Source organism: Mobula birostris, chromosome 7 (assembly GCF_030028105.1).
Source record: "Mobula birostris isolate sMobBir1 chromosome 7, sMobBir1.hap1, whole genome shotgun sequence".
NCBI classification, from domain to species: Eukaryota; Metazoa; Chordata; class Chondrichthyes; order Myliobatiformes; family Myliobatidae; genus Mobula; species Mobula birostris.
In genome coordinates, this window is record NC_092376.1 from 14725564 (window position 1) to 14741947 (window position 16384).

General features: G+C 39.6%; 1 protein-coding gene across 2 annotated transcripts in view; it reads left to right on the forward strand.

Moving 5' to 3' along the window:
* The window catches only part of prkx (protein kinase X-linked), a 140435-nt gene that overhangs the window by 87591 nt on the left and 36460 nt on the right, over nt 1-16384 (forward strand). For both annotated transcript variants that reach the window (XM_072262637.1, XM_072262638.1), the window contains 2 exons: nt 6033-6152; nt 10357-10452. In XM_072262637.1, coding sequence (XP_072118738.1) covers nt 6033-6152; nt 10357-10452 — 216 coding nt within the window. The remainder of the gene's footprint in view (nt 1-6032; nt 6153-10356; nt 10453-16384) is intronic.

Genomic DNA, 16384 nt, shown 5'->3' on the forward strand with positions numbered 1-16384 from the left:
AGCATCCTGGTAAACCTTTTCTGTACTGTTTGATTGTGGTGTAGAATTGTTATTGTTCTGGTAGTTTAACTTATACTTGGTTGTTTTTTTTTAATAAGATACCTATATGTGTGTAATTGTTAAGTGTGTTTTCCAGTGTTGCCTCTTATTTTTCTGAAAACTTCTTGGTTTCAGCAGCGGGTGACAGTTTGGTTAAATCTAGCTATCTGATTGGCTAATTATCAATGTTATCTGTTAGTAGTCTGTAGTAGTATAATCACTCAAGTAGAGTATGAGGTTGCTGGTCGTCAGGTGGCTGTAGAGGCCAATCCAGGATTCAAATATTCTGACCTTAATGGAGATGCCTATACATAACTTTGTTTAATATGGGGAGGCTGAAGCATGGACAGCCACCACAGGGTTCTTGACAGATTGGGGTCCAGTGGCATAGAATGCAAGATAACTGGGGGCCCTTCACTGCTGCAACCGTCCTCCGCATTCACAACTGTTGTAATGTGTCATTATCGTCCACCAGCTCCACCACTGAGATTTTTCTTGGATCGCTCGTTGTCTCGGATTTCAGAAACTCAGAAGTCTCTCCACCATGCCAAGGTGATGATTCTTGGAGAAGGATTGGGCCATTCAGTCCACTGAGTCTACTCCACTATTCTGGCATGGATGTTCTTGTTTTCCATATTGTGACGGGGTCCTGAGTTACCCCTATGGACTGTGCTTTTGAAAAGAGAGAGAGAATTATTTAACACCTACATCTTGTTTTTGAGAGAGAGAGAGACAGAGACAGACAGACAGACAAAGACTGCTCACAGTTTGTTTATACTTTCCCAAGGACATCGCCTGTTTGTACGTTCTTGCATTCAGAGAAGGGAGGAGCTGTTTGAATGACAGTTAGTACTCAGTACGGGGAGATAAATAGAAGGTCAGATGATAGACCTCAGACTCATGATTTTGGACCCTGAATGACCTTTGTTGTGCCCACAGAAAAAGTGGGTTTTGGAGGATCGATCAGGCGGATCAATCAGTGGCTCTCGCAGTGTGGAGAAGGTGTGACCGGTGGGGAGATATTTGTGTGTCCAACCCTCGCCTGGGTTGATAGATCCACCACAGAAGAACGGTCCCCTTTTGTTGTGGTCACAGTCGGTGACTTCTAAAGGAATTCGGAGGACAACGGGAAGATCGATGGTGACAGCTCACCTGAAGACTCAAATCTCTCTCTCTCCATCACTACACAACTCAACACCACGAACTGAACTGAACTGTACTCATCTTCGTAGGACTACCTATTTACCCCTAGACTTGAAGAAGCTTGGTTTTCATATATTTCCACATTTACTGATATACTTACTTATATATAATCATTGCTAATCTCTTTGATTTATCTGCATTTATATTACTGTATTGTGTAGTTACTAATAAATATCATTAGTCAGTAGCAATACTGGACTCCAAGGTGTTTTCCATTTCTCCTGGTTCTTTAACCCATCATGGGGTACGTGACAATATCAATTTCTCCCATTTCTTCCCATACCTTAACCTGCTTACCAACCAGCAATGTACCAATTTCTGTCTTGAACAACTCCACTGCCCTCTGTGGCAACAAATTTCACAGATTCATCATCTTCACAAACTACTTAACCTTGCATCAGTCACATCTGAACTCAAGGAAGCAAGTTATCCTGAACCCAGGATACCTCCCTGAGTGCAATTACAAAGAAGGCACGGCAGCACCTCTACTTTCTTAGAAGTTTGCAACAATTCATCGTGTCGTCTAAAACTGGCAAAGTTCTATGTGTCTGTGTGAGGGAGAGACTTCTGGACAATAGAGAGTATATTGACGGGTTGCATCATCGTGTGGTATGGATACAGCCCAGTCCATCACAGGTAAAGTCCTCACCACTATTGAGCCCAACTACATGGAGTGATGTTGCAGGGAAAACAGCATCCATCATCAAGGAACCAAACCTTCCAGGCCATGCTCTCTTCTTGCTGCTGCCACCAGGAAGGAGGTACAGGAGCTTCAAATCTCACACCAGTATTTTCAGGGATAGTTATTACCCTTTTGCCATCAGCCTCTTGAACCAGAGGGGATAACTTCTCTAAACTGACCTGATTCCACAACCTATGGACTCAATTTCAAGAACTCTACAACTCATGTTCTTGATATTTATTGCTTATTTATATTTTGTTTTTTTTCTTTTTTTGTATTTGCGGTTTATTGACTTTTCACATAGGTTGTTTGTCTTCGTAGTTTTTCATTGATTCTGTTGTATTTTTTATTAACTGAATACACAAAAATCTGTGTCATATGGTGACCTACATACTTTGATAATTTTACTTTGATGTGTACTCTGTAATTGTGCTTACACAGCATTCAATACAGTGATACCTTGAAGATGTACTGAAAATTGAAGGTTTCATTTGCTTAGGTGGCACACATCGGGATAATTTGGTGACCCATTGACTACTGATTTCTTTCTATACAACACCTAACCAGAGTTTTATGAAGTTGGAGTATAGTTTCCCGACTCTTGAACTCAGTGCTGAAGCACAATGGGACATTTTACAAGACTTGTATAAATCTGGAGCATGAAGAGAAAGGATTTTTAGAGCCTACATGATGGTCATTTGGAACTCCTGGTTTTGTGAATTTTGTTTTGTAACCAAATCTTTCTTGTTCCATTACATTCTATATTGCTTTTCTTCTCTGTATTTAACAAGTTGATTTTTATGCTCAGTGGCCACATTATTAGTTACACCTATACACCTGCTTGTTAATACAAATATCTAATCAGCCAATCATGTGGCAGCAACTCAATGCATAAAAGCATGTGGACAGAGTCAGGAGCTTCAGTTGTTGTTCAGACCAAATATCCGAATGGAGTAGTAGTCCAGGAATAGAAACATAGAAAATAGGTGCAGGAGTAGGCCATTCGGCCCTTAGAGCCTGCACCGCCATTCAGTATGATCATGGCTGATCATCCAACTCAGAACCCTGTACCAGCCTTCCTTCCATACCCCCTGATCCCTTTAGCCACAAGGGCCATATCTAACTCCCTCTTAAATATAGCCAATGAACTGGCCTCAACTGTGGCAGAGAATTCCACAGACTCACCACTCTCTGTGTGAAGAAGTTTTTCCTAATCTCGGTCCTAAAAGGCTTCCCCTTTATCCTCAAACTGTGACCCCTCGTTCTGGACTTCCCCAACATCGGGAACAATCTTCTTGCATCTAGCCTGTCCAATCCCTTTAGGATTTTATATGTTTCAATCAGATCCCCCCTCAATCTTCTAAATTCCAACGAGTATAAGCCTAGTTCATCCAGTCTTTCATCATATGAAAGTCCTGCCATCCCAGGAATCAATCTGGTGAACCTTCTTTGCACTCCCTCTATGGCAAGGATGTCTTTCCTCAGATTAGGGGACCAAAACTGCACACAATACTCCAGGTGTGGTCTCACCAAGGCCTTGTACAACTGCAGTAGTACCTCCCTGCTCCTGTACGCGAATCCTCTCGCTATAAATGCCAGCATACCATTCGCCTTTTTCACCGCCTGCTGTACCTGCATGCCCACTTTCAATGACTGGTGTATAATGACACCCAGGTCTCGTTTCACCTCCCCTTTTCCTAATCGGCCACCATTCAGATAATAATCTGTTTTCCTATTTTTGCCACCAAAGTGGATAACTTCACATTTATCCACATTAAATTGCATCTGCCATGAATTTGCCCACTCACCTAACCTATCCAAGTCACCCTGCATCCTCTTAGCGTCCTCCTCACAGCTAACACTGCCGCCCAGCTTTGTGTCATCCGCAAACTTGGAGATGCTGCATTTAATTCCCTCATCCAAGTCACTAATATATATTGTAAACAACTGGGGTCCCAGCACTGAGCCTTGCGGTACCCCACTAGTCACTGCCTGCCATTCTGAAAAGGTCCCGTTTATTCCCGCTCTTTGCTTCCTGTCTGCCAATCAATTCTCTATCCACATCAATACCTTACCCCCAATACTGTGTGCTTTAAGTTTGCACACTAATCTCCTGTGTGAGACCTTGTCAAAAGCCTTTTGAAAATCCAAATATACCACATCCACTGGTTCTCCCCTATCCACTCTACTAGTTACATCCTCAAAAAATTCTATGAGATTCGTCAGACATGATTTTCCTTTCACAAATCCATGGTGAGTTTGTCCGATGATTTCACCGCTTTCCAAATGTGCTGTTATCACATCTTTGATAACTGACTCTAGCAGTTTCCCCACTACCGATGTTAGGCTAACCGGTCTATAATTCCCTGGTTTCTCTCTCCCTCCTTTTTTAAATAGTGGGGTTACATTAGCCACCCTCCAATCCTCAGGAACTAGTCCAGAATCTAAAGAATTTTGAAAAATTATCACTAATGCATCCACTATTTCTTGGGCTACTTCCTTAAGCACTCTGGGATGCAGACCATCTGGCTCTGGGGATTTATCTGCCTTTAATCCCTTCAATTTACCTAACACCACTTCCCTACTAACATGTATTTCCCTCAGTTCCTACATCTCACTGGACCCTCTGTCCCCTACTATTTCTGAAAGATTATTTATGTCCTCCTTAGTGAAGACAGAACCAAAGTAATTATTCAATTGGTCTGCCATGTCCTTGCTCCCCATAATCAATTCACCTGTTTCTGTCTGTAGGGGACCTACATTTGTCTTAACCAATCTTTTTCTTTTCGCATATCTGTAAAAGCTTTTACAGTCAGTTTTTATGTTCCCTGCCAGTTTTCTCTCATAATCTTTTTTCCCTTCCTAATTAAGCCCTTTGTCCTCCTCTGCTGAACTCTGAATTTCTCCCAGTCCTCAGGTGAGCCACTTTTTCTGGCTAATTTTTATGCTTCTTCTTTGGAATTGATACTATCCCTAATTTCCCTTGTCAGCCACGGGTGCACTATCTTCCTTGATTTATTCTTTTGCCAAACTGGGATGAACAATTGTTGTAGTTCATCCATGCGATCTTTAAATGCTTGCCATTGCATATCCACCATCAACCCTTTAAGCGTCATTTAAGTGTCAAGTGAATGAAAGGGTTACTGTATGAGGAATGTCTGGCAGCTCTTGGGCTGTATTCTCTGGAGTTCAGGAGAATGAGGGGGATCTCATAGAAAGATTCTAAATGTTAAAAGGCCTGAACAGATTAGATATGGCAAAGTTATTTCCCATGGTAGGGAATTCTAGGACAAGAGGGCATGACTTCAGGATTGAAGGATATCCTTTTCGAACTGATATGCAGAGAAATTACTTTAGTCAGAAGGTGGTAAATCTGTGGAATTTGTTGCCACGAGTGGCTGTGGAGGCCAAGTCATTAGGTGTATTTAAGGCAGAGATAGATAGGTTCTTGATTAGCCAGAGCATCAAAGGGTATGGGGTGAAAGCAGAGGTGTGGGGATGACTGGAAGAATTGAATCAGCCAATGATTGAATGGTGGAACAGACTCGATGGGCTGAATTGCCTACTTCTGCTCCTATGTATTATGGTCTTATGATCTAAGTGACTTTGATCATGGAATGATTGTTGCTGCCAGAGAGGGTAAGTTGAGTAATTCTGAAACTGCTGCTGACTTGAGATTTTCCACACACGACAATCTCTGGAGTTCACAGAGAATAGTGCAAAAAACAAAAAAACAGTAAGTGGCAGTGCTGTTGGCGAAAATACCTTGTTAATGAGATGTGTCAGAGTGGAACAGCAAGACTGGTTCAAGCTGACAAGGTGCGGGTAACTCAAATAACCACGCTTCCACAGTGGTGTGCAGAAACACATCTCTGAATGCACAGCATGTCAAACTTTAAAGTGGATGAGCTACAGCAGCAGAAGACCACAAACATAGGTTCAGTGGTCACTGTATTAGGTACAGGAGGTACCTATAATGTGGTCATTGAGTGTATCCTCAAATACTAAGTTAATTTTATTCAGTATTTAGTCATTATTTATGACAGAATCATTACTTAAGTTCTTTCTTCACAGCATAATACTGGTCACTTTTCTTTGCCCTTTCTAGAACTTGGACACTCTGTGGTACTCCAGAATATCTTGCACCAGAAGTCATCCAGAGTAAAGGTCATGGAAGAGCAGTGGACTGGTGGGCATTAGGTGTGCTGATGTTTGAAATGCTTTCTGGGTGAGTCCTCTTGGAAACTTTTCAGCTGACCTTTATAAGCATTCATAATGCTACTAAGATCCCTATTTGTTTTAGTTGATATTGCGATAAGTGAAAGGAAAAGATCTCCATCCCACCTTTGCCAGCTAAGTAACTACCTCTATCCACTAACTTTTGTCCTTCAGAAGACCACAGGTGAATAGCAAGTGATCCTGTTATAATATTTTGAGCATGACTGTTTATTAGATTTTTAGAATTCAGAAATAACAATCTGGAAAAATGCCAGTATTCCTCTTACCCCACCAAATGTTTAACTTCCAACTTGTACCTTTGGATTGTTCACTGTTTTTAAATGTAGCAAATGGACAGCAGTAGACCACACAGCCCTTCGTGTGTGTGCTATAACATGGTTTGGCCTTAGAATAAAGTGCAATACAGGTAGACAATAAGATGCAAGAACATAAAAGGTAGATTGAGGTCAAGAGTGTTTTCTCATAGTATTGAACCATTCAGTAGTGTTATAACAGCAGGGGAACCTGTCCTTGATCCTGGTGGAATGTGCTTTCAGGCTTTTGTCCAGTGGGTGAGGGGCAAGGAGAGAATATCTTGGGTGGTTCGGGTCTTGGATTATGCTGGCTGCTTTACTGAGGCAACAGGAAGAATAGTCATTCCATGGAGGGGAGGCTGATTTCTATGATGTGCTGAGCTGTGTCTACAACTCTCTGCAGCTTCTGATGGTCATGGGTAGAGCAGTTGTCATACCAAAAATGTTTTTAACTTTTGTTACAGTGGTTTAGTGCATCTTTATAATTGACAGCTCAAGATCTTTATACTACATACACACAAGTTAATTTAACTGATCAGATCCTTTTCTGCGGAAGCATCAGATAAGATGCTTTCTAAGGTACATTAATAAAATGGTCAAAGTCTATAGCGATGTACTACATTTCTTTAACCTCCTAAGGAAGTGGAGATAGTGGTGTGCTTTCTTGGCTGTGGGTCTGTAGCTGGATCAGCACAGGTTGTTGGAGATGTTCATAACTCAGAATTTGAAGCTCTCAACCCCAGCACGATTGATTAAAATGTCCATAGATCTCTTCCTGAATATATTTAATGACTCTACCTTCATGATTCTCTGAATTGCTCCTCAAAGAATCATGAGCCACAGAGAAGAAATTCTCTCCATCTGCCCAAAATCGATGACTTGCAATTCCAAAACCATTCCCCCTTTTAACATCTTGCATTTCTATGAGATTACATCCTGTTCTTCTTATAAAGTATCCTGTTTGTTACATCAGAGCTCTAGAAATTTGTCCAGCATGATTTCCTTTCATAAAATTATGTTCAGTGTTGATTAACTCTCTTAACCTCTGCCATTACCTGAACAAACTGTCCTGCTGACAGATGCTAGACCGTATATAGCATCTTGTTTTCTGTCTTGCTGATTTTTCTGATTGTCTGAAACTGTTCCAAAATCTAGAGTAAGTTACAAACGTCACAAACGTCATTCTGCAGCCATTTCCTTCAAAACTTGTAATGCAGACTATTAGATCAAGTGGATTTCAAAATATTTTTTTAAACTTTGGCTACAAATCTATTTGTTCCATAAACTGTACAATTGATTTTCATTTATCTGAATTGATGGACATTCCTGTCTTCATTCGTAATTAATAACTATGCTATTTTACTATAATAGGGATTAGTGTTACTTTGTATTAAGCAGAGAAGAATTTTCTCAGCTAAAACAACCTGTGGGTATGTAGTAGGAATAAATTCAGCTGTCAGTTATAAAATCAAAATTAGAATTAGAATCGGGTTTATTATCATCTTAACCTCAACATTAGCATATGTCATGAAATTCTAACTTAGCAGAGGCAGTTCAATGCAATACATAATATTGATTTTTTTTCTTCAGTCAATTGCAGCATATGTAATTATAATAAATTAAAATTGTATAAACACAGAAATAATATATATTAAAAAGGTGAGGTAGTGTTCATGGGTGCAGTGTCTCTAAACCACCGTAATAATGGTTAATAATGTTTTTTGGATCGGTTTAGGGCATTACCTTCTCTTCATTTCATATTTATACTTTTTGAATTACCTTAAAGTTTTTTCTAAAATTGTCCCTAATCAGTCTGCTTGTGTTATTTCTTTAATGAAGTCATTGAATCTTGCTGAGTATAATTTGGCTTGTGTTGACAGCCCTGGTGCTTTGCGCAAGAATCAAATTTTCAGTCCAGGTCTGGGCAACATGGCAGCATGCAAACTGATCTATAGATGCTTATCTAATGTGCTTGCACAAGTCTATTTAAATAAAAGTCGTGGAAAAACATAGGGACTAATCTTTTTGTTTCACTCCTCATATCTGGAAAGTATTATATTTGGATCCAACCATAGAAATTTGAAGACTGGATCAACTGAGCATCAATTGTCAATGAAAGCCAAGATCTCAGTTGTAAGGCTTAAGCTTCTCGCATTTCCAATTGTTATGAATGAGATATTACAGGATTTTGGTAGTTTTGATAGTAAGGCATAGAAAGCCGGAAAATATTTTACCTACAGACTTAGAATCTAATTGCAGATTTTTAATGTTTTTACCATTTCTGCCAAAAATCCAAGTGAACCTCAGTGCAAAATTTAAATCTACTCTCCTGTCCTACCAGATTCCTTTTCCTTCAGCCCTTTACCTTTTCCCTCTGTCACCTCCCACTTTCTCAGTTCATCTTCCCTCCCCATCCACTTAACTTCCCCCTCACCTGGCTTCACCTATCACTTTCTAAATTGTACTACTTCCCCTCCCCCAACCTTCAATTTCTGGCTTCTTCCCCCTTCCCCTGCAGTCCTGATGAAGGGTCTCTACTTGAAACATTGACTCTTTATTCCTTTCCATAGATGCTGCCTGACCTGCTAAATTCCTCCAGCAATTTGTGTGTTTCTTTAAATTCATTTGCATCTTAAATTTTAAACTATAATATAGTAATGAAAAATCATTATTAATGCAACACTTCTAATCAAAATATCAAAATATTTTTCTGGTTATTAAGAATTGAAATACATCATATTTAATCCATTCTGGGGAATTATTTTTAGGAATAATGACCAATGTAAGTGGCATCCTGCAGTGTTTGTGATCTTGGCAAAGAATTGACTTTTCTTGAGGTACAACACTGAGTTCTAGGTTTTGATTTGTTTGTGGTAGTTTTCATATTTTCTTGGTTTCACGACCATGTAAGGTAAAGTCAATGAAAATTGCACGATTTCAAACTCTCAATGACTGCATTTTCTAATCCTGAGCAATACCCACACAGTGCTGGAGGAACTCAGCAAGTCGTGCAGCATCTATGGAGAAGAATAAACAATCGATGTTTCAAGAAGGGCCTCGACACGAAATGTGGACTGCTAATTCTTCTCCATGGTTGTTGCCTGACCTGTTGAGTTCCTCCAACATTTCATATGTGGGGTTCTGGATTTCCTGCATCTATAGTTTCTACTGTTTGATTTTCGATCCTTATGGTTTTCCCATTTCTATAACAAATGTATGATTGTCATTTAAATTAGGTGCACTACTTTTACAGGTGCACAGTGCTGTCACTGAGCCAACGCATCCATTATAAGTTCTTGCTGGAATTTAAGAGTGCTTAGTTTTACTTGACAACTTTAAAAGTTTAAAAATGTGGAATGTCAAGATTGAAAAATTATTTTTGCATGAAACTCTCTCAGAACATATGTTTAAAGAATACATACTATGTTTAAAACCTTCTGTGCTTTGGTTCTAAGGTGTGCCACTAATCCTAAACTTAATTTGGCCTCATTTTTGACCTCCAAGGAATATATTTTAACTACAGATATGCCATTTTTAATCCTTCAAGCATTTTCTCTTGCATCTTTTATGAATGTCACTGATGTTTTGCAGGTTAATGGCAGTTTGGTTCGTGGCTTTCTGCCCACTAAGTGATAGGTTGCAATTTCCTAAGCATATCCCAGTCTGTGGATTTGCATCTGACACTAAAGGGGTTTTATTTCTAGAAGTAGCCATGATGTAAAATATATGATCTTACCAAAAGCTAGTTGGAGCTATAAGCACTATTTAACATTTTTAAAACAAAAGACTTAAATAATGTTACATTGGCTGCTGGGGAGACATTATCATGTAAAATGGACTATTTTCAAATCTATAACATGCTATTTCTAATCTACCTTGTTAATTTTTTTCTTTTTGCAGTTATCCTCCATTTTTTGATGACAATCCTTTTGGAATTTATCAGAAGATTCTTGCTGGAAAATTGGAATTCCCAAAGCATCTTGATTTTTATGTGAAGTAAGTTTGATCTAACCATCCAACAGTTGGGTGTGAATTGGGAATGTTCTTCTTGGACAACTAAAGAGTTTATGGTAGCATGTAGCTGTTAATTCCAATATCCTCCCCCAGTATTTTAAAAGGAGCTCTGTAAAGAAGTTTCTAATGCATTTGCCACGTATTGCTTTCAAGGTTTTTTTCCATCTGTTTATTCTTGAGGGTCAGATTTCGATGCTAAGATAAGTTTTATATTAACTCTAATTCACGACAAGTAACTTCATCATGGTCAATGAAAGATCAACCAGAAGACGACAAACTATGCCAGTGCAAATATAAAGAAATAGCTATAAGTATTGAGAAAATGAAATAACAAGACAAAGAGTTCTTAAAGCGAGGTCATTGGTTGTGGGAATATCTCAATGGATGGGCAAGTGAGTGTAATTTCCCTCCCCTTTTGTTCAAGGGCCTGTTGGTTGAGGGGTAGTAACTGTTCTTGAACCTGGTGGTGTGAGTCCTGGGGCTCTTGTACTGTATCTTCCACCTGATGGCAGCAGTGAGAAAAGAGCTTGGCCTTGGTGGTGATGATCTCTGATGTTGGATGCTGTTTTCCTACAACATTGTTTCATGTAGGTGTGCTCAGTGGTTGGGGGGGATTTACCCATGATGTACTAGGTCGTTTTTCCGTTCAAAGACATTGGTATTTCCATACCAGGCTGTGTTGCAGCCATTCAATACACTCTCCACTGCTCATTTATAGCAGTTTGTCGAGGTTTTTGATGATATGCCAAACCTCCAGGGACTCCTAAGGAAGTAGAGGTGCTGCATTCTTTTTTTTTGCAATTGCATTTACATGCTGGGTTCTGGGTAGGACCTCTACAATGGTAACACCAGAGAATTTAAAGCTACTAATTGTCTCCACCTCTGATCCTCTGATGAGAACTGACTCTTGGACCTCTACTTTCCCTCTCCTGGTCTACAATCAATTCCTTTGTCTTGCTGACATTGAGTAAGAAGTTATTATGACACCACTCAGCCAAATTTTCAATCCCTCTCCTGTATGCTGATTTATCACCACCTTTCATAGAGTCCACAACAGTGGTGTCGTCAGCAAACTTGAATATAATTAGCCACACAGTCGTGGGCGTAAAGTGAGTAGAGCAGGGGACTTGACACACAGCCCTCTGGTGCACTTGTGCTGATGGAGATCGTGGAGGAAATGTTTTTGCCATTCCAAACTGATTGGAGTCTACAAGTAAATTGTATGCAGCAAATGTTCATTAAATTGATCCTCAGAATGAACAGGGATTTAAGTACAATCATGTCATTTAAGCATTTAGATAGTTACAAGGAGGGGATATGGGCCAAATGGGAAAGTAGTACTAGCTGGGTGACATTACCGGTACTTGAAGCTGTGGCATCTCAGGACCTGGCTCATGCTTTGCTTCTCCTGCTTGCACAATTAGAGATAGCACAATTTCATGAAGAAGTGTGCTTCTTTTAAATCACTCTCTCCTGTTTAGTTTCCACCGTTTCTCATCTCTAATTGGAGGCAAAAATGTAACTCTCAATGATTCTTTTTTGGCTTCACTGTATTGCTTTGACATCTGCTCTGTGCGTCTTGGCAGCATCACTTGGTTGAGGTATTGTACAAACAGAACACTATACCATTTTAGTATGATTCTGTAGTCTTACAGTTTAGCAATTTATAGGGGTTACTGATTATGAAATTTTCCTCTTGCAGTCTTCTTTGAACTAATGTTTCTCCCAATTGATGAGTCTACAACCAGAAATCAAAATAGGATTTAACCTTGAAGGATAAATCTACCATAAGGCTCTTGAATAGAAGGGTATACAGGTGCCCCCCGCTTTTCGAATGTTCGCTATACAAAACCTCGCTGTTATGAAAGACCTACATTAGTTACCTGTTTTCGCTAACAGAAGGTGTTTTCACTGTTACAAAAAAAGGCAGCGCGCGCCCCGATCAGCCAATCTCCTACCCCAGAACTGCATTCTAGCCGGCATTGCTTAAACATGTGCCTGTGAGCATCTGTGCTTTATCTCGATTTATTTTGAGCATCCGTTAGCAAGATGAGTTCTAATGTATCGGAAGAGCCTAAAAGAGCTCGTAAAGGTGCTACAGTTAGCATAAAACTAGACATAATTAAGTGTTTCAGTCGTGGTGAACGAAGTAAGGACAAAGTGAGTTTGGCTTGTGGAAGTTGACGAAGATGATGTTGAAGAGGTTTTGGCATCCCATGACCAAGAACTGATAGATGAAGAGCTGATGCAATTGGAAGAGGAAAGGATAACAATCAAAACCGAATGCAGTAGCAAACGGACTGAAAGTGAAGTCATCCAGGGACTGAAAGTGAAGCAACTGCGTGAGGTTTTCGCTGCAATGATTGCACGAAAGTATGACTTTAATTTTGAAAGGGTGCGTAGGTTTAGGGCATATTTGCAAGATGGTTTGAGTGCTTACAAAGAACTATATGATAGAAAAATGCGTGAGGCTAAGCAGTCATGCATACTGTCATTTTTCAAGCCTTCCACATCAGCCACAGCAGACAACGAACCACGATCTTCGACATCGAGGCAGGCAGACATAGAAGATGACCTGCCTGCCCTGATGGAAACAAACGACGATGAGATCACACCCCGGTGTCCCACCACCCCAACCTCTGGGCCGCGGACCAATACCAATCCGCGAAGCATGCAACAGTAGCCGGGACGCACCCAGCACATCTTTAAGAAAAAAGCCGAAATAAACAAACTAATTAATTAGGTGCCACCCGGCACATAAATGTCGGCCCAGATCAGAGGCGACACAATCGGCAATCGTCTCTGATCTGGGCTGACATTTACGTGCCGGGCGGCACCTAATTAATTACACAAACAACAGGAATTCTGCAGATGATGGAAATTCAAGCAACACACATAAAAGTTGCTGGTGAACGCAGCAGGCCAGGCAGCATCTCTAGGAAGAACTGCAGTCGACGTTTCAGGCCGAGACCCTTCATCAGGACTACAGTAGTCCTGACGAAGGGTCTCGGCCTGAAATGTCGACTGCACCTCTTCCTAGAGATGCTGCCTGGCCTGCTGCGTTCACCAGCAACTTTTATGTGAGTTACCTAATTAATTAGCTTGTTTATTTCGGCTTTTTTCTTAAAGATATGCTGGGTGCATCCCGGCTACCGCTGCATCCCTGCATGCTTCGTGGATCGGTATTGGTCTGCGGCCTGGAGGGTGGGGACCACTGCACCACCCCAACCTCCGACGACTCAGCCTAACATACCATCATCAGTGTGCTCGGCGCTTGTCTTCCCGATTCCGGTAAGTGATACTACACTGTACATACATTATTTCTACTTTATATAGGCTGTGTATTTTTGTGTTATTTGGTATGATTTGGCAGCTTCATAGCTTAAAGGTTACTGGAGAGAGTGTTTCTGCCGAGAGCGCTTGCGTGAGATTTTCGCTACAGTGGACAGTGCAGCAATGATTGTAGAAAAGTATTTCTACTTTATATAGGCTGTGTATTTAACATAGCATTCCTGCTTTTACTAGATGCTACTGTTATTTTAGGGTTTATGTGTTATTTGGCATGATTTGGTAGGTTATTTTTTTGGGTCACAAATTTTTCATGTATAAATAAATGGTAATTGCTTCTTCACTTTACGACATTCCGGCTTACAAACCAATTCATAGGAATGCTCTACCTTCGGATGGCGGGGAAAATCTGTAGCTGCATTCACTTGTCCCATTATTGAAATGTTCCTACAACCCATGATATTACTTTAAGAACTCTTTTATCTCATTATGTCAGTATCTCATGTTTTCATTATTTATTGCTATTTATTTATATTTGAATTTGCACCGTTTGTTGTCTTCTGCACTCTAGCTGATCCTGTTAAGGTTACTATTCTATAGACTTGCTGAGCATGCACACAGGAAAATGAATCTCGGGGTTATATATAGTGACATCTTTTCACTTTGATAATGAAATTTACTTTGAACTTTGTTATAAATGAAGTTAAGTTTATTTTTCACCCAGTCTCTGGTGAACCTTTGGAATTTTGATCCAGAAATACCATAGTAGCTCAGTCATTGAGTAAATTCAAGACAAAATTCGGTGATTCCAACCTCATGTTATTGCTTTCTCTCATTCTTATTCTCCACCTCTTCCCTTTAACATTCTGGGTCTGTGGCTCTGTGATTTAGATCAGGTGTCCCTGTATTGTTTAAGATGGTGATTATATCTCCATTTATAGGCATCTCCTTGCAGAGTAGGTTCACTTTTCTCTGATCAATGAGTTGGAAGATGACATCATCTTGTTGAGAGAATTACCCAAAGAATAGTATGCAAAAGCTTGCAGAAAAATCCATTTTCCGTTGTTGTAAAGCATCATCAAACTGAATTCTGCAGGAATTTGTACATTTGGGTGGGTCTAAGCAATTCATTAAGTTTAGGCAGGCTCTATTCTGTTCTAGGTAATAGCAAATCCCAAACACGGAAAATTTGGCAGAAATCTGAATAGTTTCATAAAAAAAAATCTTCTTGCTGCTTGTTTGAAGAAAATTGCTGAGCAAAGTAGGTGTGCTTCATATGTAGTACATCCATTTTGTTAACTTTGGGATATATCTAGCCTTCAAATGACATGGAGAATGCTTGAAATCTGCTATGAGGTGCCACCTTCAATAACTCGAAATATAATATCAAATACTAAATCCTTTAATCCAAATGTTATAACTGTTCTAAGTAAGATTACTATTTGCATAATCCGATTGATTTGAACAGTTTGTGATTAACTCATTCAGTGCCAACTTAATTCTGGTTATTGCTCTCAGTACTAACTAATATGACCCGAATTTTAAAGTTTGTGTTTTCTTAAATTGAATGCTGAGAATGGGATTAGTAGGTAGTTCAAATGAAAAGGAAAGTATAGCAGGGTTGTCAGAGATGTTTTTTTTTGCACGTAATGTTGGATGTGTGGAAAGTGCTGCCAGAGGTATTGGTACAGGCAGATACATCAGAGATATTGAAGAAACTCTTAGTAAGGCACATGGATAACACAAAGGGCTATGTAGGATGCAGGGTTAGATTGACAAATATGAGAAAATCTGCGGATGCTGGAAGTCCAAGCAACGCACATAAAATGCTGGAGGAACTCAGCACGCCAGGCAGCAGTCTTGATGAAGGATCTTGGCCCAAAATGTTGATGGTTTACTCTTTTCTATAGAAGCTGCCCGGCCTGCTGAGTTCCTCCAGCACTTTGTATGTGTTGCAGAATTTGGTCTATCCAAACTAAATACATAGTGCAAGATCAGCTATCAGTTGCTATCTCTCATGAAAGTGTGTTGATATGAATTGTATTATTTCCATTTACTAGTAAAAATATGTTGACAGTAGAGTATGACTATGTCTGTGGTTGGAAGAAACACTTCAAAATGGTAGAAATATAACTTTTTATGCAATGAAACGTGTATTATAGTACTGATAATTAGAAATGTTTGTTGCCAATGGCAACAGTTCTATAATGGATCCATTTAGAAACCTGTTGGCTCCTTTTAAACCATGGGCATTTACAATGCAGTTGAATCTTTGTCTAATTTTGTTTGTCATTTATATTGAATCAGAGCTGCTCCAGGCAATAAAGGATTCATCTTACATTTAATGTCTGTCAGATAAATATTGAAGAGCAGTGAGGTGATTTTCAAGGCAGTTCAAGTACTTGATTGAAGGTGTTCCATTTTACGTATCTTCCATGTAGCAATTTTCTAAATCTTGTGTTCAAATTCCTCTGTCCTCCTGGAGTTTTTGTTTCCTTTATTCACATTTCAATGGGAAGACTGGTATTTATGACTGATCAATGTATTTGATTTTAGTTGTGTATTTTAATTGGTGCAGTTTATAAAGAATATTGAAGGTTATAATTTGAACATAACTTCAATTTCA